Below are 4,634 nucleotides of genomic sequence, written 5' to 3' on the forward strand. Positions count from 1 at the left end.
GGATGAGGAATATGTCTCAATTTGATCTTTACTATAACAGGATAATGAGTATACATTTTCACATCACCATAAAAATTTGAATTAGCGTATACACCCCCAGACCTCTATACGTCAAGGACATAACAGAAAATAGTGGAGTTTCGAGTTCGCACTGTTTTATCCCTGAAGGTAAAAATTGTTCTTTCTTTACCATGTGACTTGTCAGAAATGTTAGGCAACTATTTTCGATCACTCACATTTACTACAGCAATGGAGCCTGATAATATTTCACAAATTTTCACAAAAGTTATTTAGAGGAGACAAACTGTGCAAAAAAACAAACAAAAAGAACGTTTGAAACTTATGAGATTCCTGACTGAAAGCCGTGTGACTTGAGTATCCAGAACATGAGGAGTCTGGTGATCGGTAACATTAATGTCAACAAAATTTGCCTAACATTGTTGACAAGTCAAATGATACAGAAGGACTGTTTCAGTCTTAAGCGACAAAAGAGTTCGAACTCGAAACCCCTTTATTCAATATACCCATTATACAATTATAAACATTGGGTACATGTATATCCACATCTTAAATTATTGACACACGCATCAGAGAGAATACATTTTCACAAATGCGCAATTATATTCACATTTACAAGTAGCTGATATTCAACATTACAGGCAAATTATTTACCTGTAGTATTCATTTTAGCATTATTGCGGCTATAGAACCGATTTGCTAAACACCTCACCGAAGAGTCCCTGTTAGACCTCTGATTGTGGCTAAACAACATGGACTGGTGAATAACCGGCATATCTTAACCGTATATAGAGTCGTCCGCCGTTGTTGAACCCTCAGATTTACCTCTCGTAGTCAACTGCCTTTTTTTAAAACCTTGCATACTAGTACCTAGTATGCAAAATACAGAGTCAGCCGCCTCTTCTGAGCAGTTAATTGCCTCTCACGATTTACTGGCCTTTAATTTTTTTATTTTATTTTATTTTTTTGAATCATTAATTACCTCTCATAGAGATACAGGCTTTTTCTGATCTATTAACCTCTGGCAGAGTCGCACGTTTTTTCTGAACTTTTAACATCTGGCAGTGTCACACACCTTTTCTGAACCCTAAACCTCTCCTAGAGTCGCCCGTTTTTTCTGAGCTCTAAGTAACCTTTCACAGTCACACGTTTTTTTTCTGAACCCGTAACCCTCCTAGACTCACCCGACTTTTTTTGAGGCCTTAATTTCACTTACAGTCACCCGACTTTGCTCTTAACCCTTAACCTTTCGCAGTCGCACGTTTTCCGAATTAACCTCTGGTAGAAAAATTCGCGAAAGGTTTTGCTAAATTTGAGGTTAAACATAGTGTATATGAACGGATTGACCATGCTGTTGACGAAACCGAGCAGATTCACGGCTAGTTCAGAGACATAGCAAGTCTTACAGAACGCGTTAATCAGAAACACTAGAAAAAAAGGGCAGCCAACAAGAAACAAATGCACCGGTTATAATGGCCAGCACAGTAGCCGTCCACTTTTCTTTTTTAATATTGGGCAACAAAATTCGCCGTACTTTGTCCGACTTCTCGCCGTACGAGGTAATGGGCGTAGATCCGTTATTGTAAGTTGTGGATTCGCCGATCTCATGCGAGCTGAAACTGGGTTTGGTACTACCTCTAGGTCGAAATAAAGAGTGGATTGTTGAATGAATGTAAGATTTATGTTGGGTGAGGATGTTAGAGTTCTCTCTCTGTACTGTCCGTAAATTGTTACTCGTCTGTTGAGCTTCCTCCATGAGCATTCTATTCTCCTTAGTTACAGTCGTTGACGTGGCGTTCATTCTTTGGTCACCGCAGGCTGTGTCAGTGCAGGCTGTGTCAGACTGACTCGGCTGAGGCATCCTAGATCCGTTAGCTCCATAATTTTTAACCCGTCCCTTGGCAACTCGGTAAATTTTTAAATTCAGGATAATTATGAAAATAAGAGGAATATAGAACGATCCGAGTATGGCGAATAAGGCATATCCGGGATCTTGACTTACCACACAGTAGCCCGTGATCTGGGGGCTTTGCTTGCTGTCCCGCCACCCCAGTAAAGGTGGGATCGAGATGCAAAATGAAACACACCAGACCATCGCAATCATCAGCACAACTTCATGGGTGGAGAGACGCCTTGTGTAGCCCATATAAGTCACAGACAGATATCGGTTGATGACCATCAGTAGGTGTAATATAGACGCCGTACAACACATGACGTCCATGGACGTCCACTTGTCACACACCCAAGCCTGGAGTCGCCATCGGACAGTGACCTGGTTCTCTATACTTACAGGCAGCACGAAAACGGCCACCGTTAAGTCGGTAACGGCCAACGACAGAATCAAATAATTCGACTTCGTGGCTCTGAGACTCTTCTGCAACAGAATCGCCGAAATTACGAAGATGTTCCCAAGAATCGTTCCCAGGACGATGGCGCCGAGAACTACACAGACGCAAATCATGGACATGAGGTTGTATGAGTACACAGAGCCCCAGTCATCCGCCTCGTGCAACTCCTCTGTCGTGACGTCATTCTTGGAGAGTAAGCCGTTTGGAATTACAGACGTGTTCAACATGGTGTATTACTTGTATCATATTGGCTTATTGGTCTTGGACGTCAGATCTCAGGGATTCTTTATTTGCTTTTTTGTCACCACAAAATGGGGAAAAACATCTCTGAAATCGACGTTGGAAAACCCATTTTTAGTAGATCGAAACAGAAGACGTTAGCCGAGCCCTATTACACCGCTTACAATAGACCATCATATGCCTATGCCTCAGAACGTGCTGCTGTCGAACAGTGGTGGACAGACAAGCGCACTAAACAATAACAACTGAAGCTGATTTACAAACTGCATTCATCCTTATATCCTCAAAATGCTATTAAATGTATCACAGCAAGAACAGGGCCTATGTTTCCGGAACGCTCTCCTACACGCTTTAGTCACATAACGGTACATAAAATAATTCCTGGAATGAAGTTAGTGGCAATGGCGATCTGACAGGAAAAGATAGCCAATTCTAAGCCAGTGTAGGGGACTAAGTGTATTATTATACACACTTAATTCCGTTTCATTCTAATAACAATTATTAATAATAAAAAGACACATGTATGTGTGTATGTATGATTGGGGTTTAATGTTGTACTTAACGATTTTTCAGTCATACGACGAGGAGGAGTCATTAGGTGTGTGCACACATATATATGTGTGTCTTATTATGGCAGGGTAAGTTCATGCCGCCTAAGCGCTGCCGCAACTGAAGTGCCATGCCGAAGACACCTGGCATCACACCCCACCCAGTTATATTATACTGACACCAACCAGCTCTGCTTCCTTGCTTTAACCTGTCAGTGCTGAGTGTCGAGCGAAACAGGAAAAAGTACCATTTTTAAAGTCTTTGGTATGACCCAACCAATGCAGGTTTGTTCCATGGTCTCTCTACTTAGAGGCGGACGCTCTAACCATTTGGCCACCGAAGCGGTCACTCTGGAAGTTAAATTAAATATAGCCCGGTGTTGTGACGTCAACGATGATATTCGACTGCTCGAGATAGAGGCTCTATAAGCTTGTCCAGCTTTCTAAGTATGTTCAACGAGGACGTCATTTCAGAACATTTCGGCGATTGACAGAGAAATGCATAAAATATGGGGCTTATTAACAAATGTAAAATGAACCAGCAGATAGCCTGGGTAAACGATGCTTACATCTGCGTGATGTTACTTTTGATGTTAAACTGTCCACATCCAATGCCCCATATATGAATTCACGTCCTTATCATCTAAACTTCGGCATTTTTGTGTCGTTTTTATTACTCCTTTATCCGTCTGTGTAATGTTGTCCAGGTTGAGGAAACCATTCATTATATTTTACCCGTGAGTCAGATAAATATTGTTTTCTGATCTTGGAGACGCTGGAATTGTTAGCGCAACTCTGAGAACTATACTTTGTCCACCGAAAAATGCAAGCTTAGTTTTTCAAGCTATGGGAAATTTTTTGTGTAGGATCCACAGATTTTAAACCACACCACTGAGGCAATAATTCTCTATGAATTGACCATTGTCGATCACAACATAGCCTGGAACTTCTTGCCTAATTGATGCAAATTGTTCCATGGAATGAACAAGCTATGTTAAGTAATTCATAAGTTTTTATGTGTGTGTTTGCGTGTGTGTGTGCGTGCGTGTGCATGCGTGCGTGTAATATAAAATATGCCTCAAACATGAAATTGTCGGGGGAGCGGGGTGCGGGTGCATATCTTTTTATATATACGATATATATCGAGTGGTCCCAAATACCCTCCACATAAAACTATTTTCTAATACCCTTTTCTCCACACAGAAAACATAAAAAAATATTAAAGATCATATTTAGAAATAACAGTTCATACTCTTCCATTTGCAGCATTCTTGTCGCATCCATGCACAAAAGTGTACCACAAGCTCTACACACAGATACATTCTATATTCTATATTGTTGTAAGAAAACTGCAGTTTGGTTTTGACACCAAGAGGGCGTACACCAGTTACATTTACCTAAACTGCTATCTAAACCCTGTTTCTGACACTGCCATATTTGGCATTGTTTAGAGGTTTAAGTATAATATGACCCTCATAAA

The 4,634-nt window shown here is 40.9% G+C and overlaps 1 protein-coding gene across 1 annotated transcript; it reads right to left on the bottom strand.

Annotated features, from left to right (window-relative positions):
* Positions 1 to 1,236: 1,236 nt before the first annotated feature.
* LOC135480976 (octopamine receptor-like) lies at positions 1,237 to 2,593 on the bottom strand. Its single transcript, XM_064760907.1, has 2 exons — positions 1,654 to 2,593; positions 1,237 to 1,445 (listed from the first exon to the last, which is right to left on the bottom strand). Exons 1-2 carry the CDS (start codon positions 2,591 to 2,593, stop codon positions 1,237 to 1,239), a joined length of 1,149 nt encoding a protein of 382 aa, XP_064616977.1.
* Between the last annotated feature and the right edge of the window lie 2,041 nt (positions 2,594 to 4,634).

Source organism: Liolophura sinensis, chromosome 13 (genome assembly GCF_032854445.1).
Source record: "Liolophura sinensis isolate JHLJ2023 chromosome 13, CUHK_Ljap_v2, whole genome shotgun sequence".
In the NCBI taxonomy this organism is placed as follows: domain Eukaryota; kingdom Metazoa; phylum Mollusca; class Polyplacophora; order Chitonida; family Chitonidae; genus Liolophura; species Liolophura sinensis.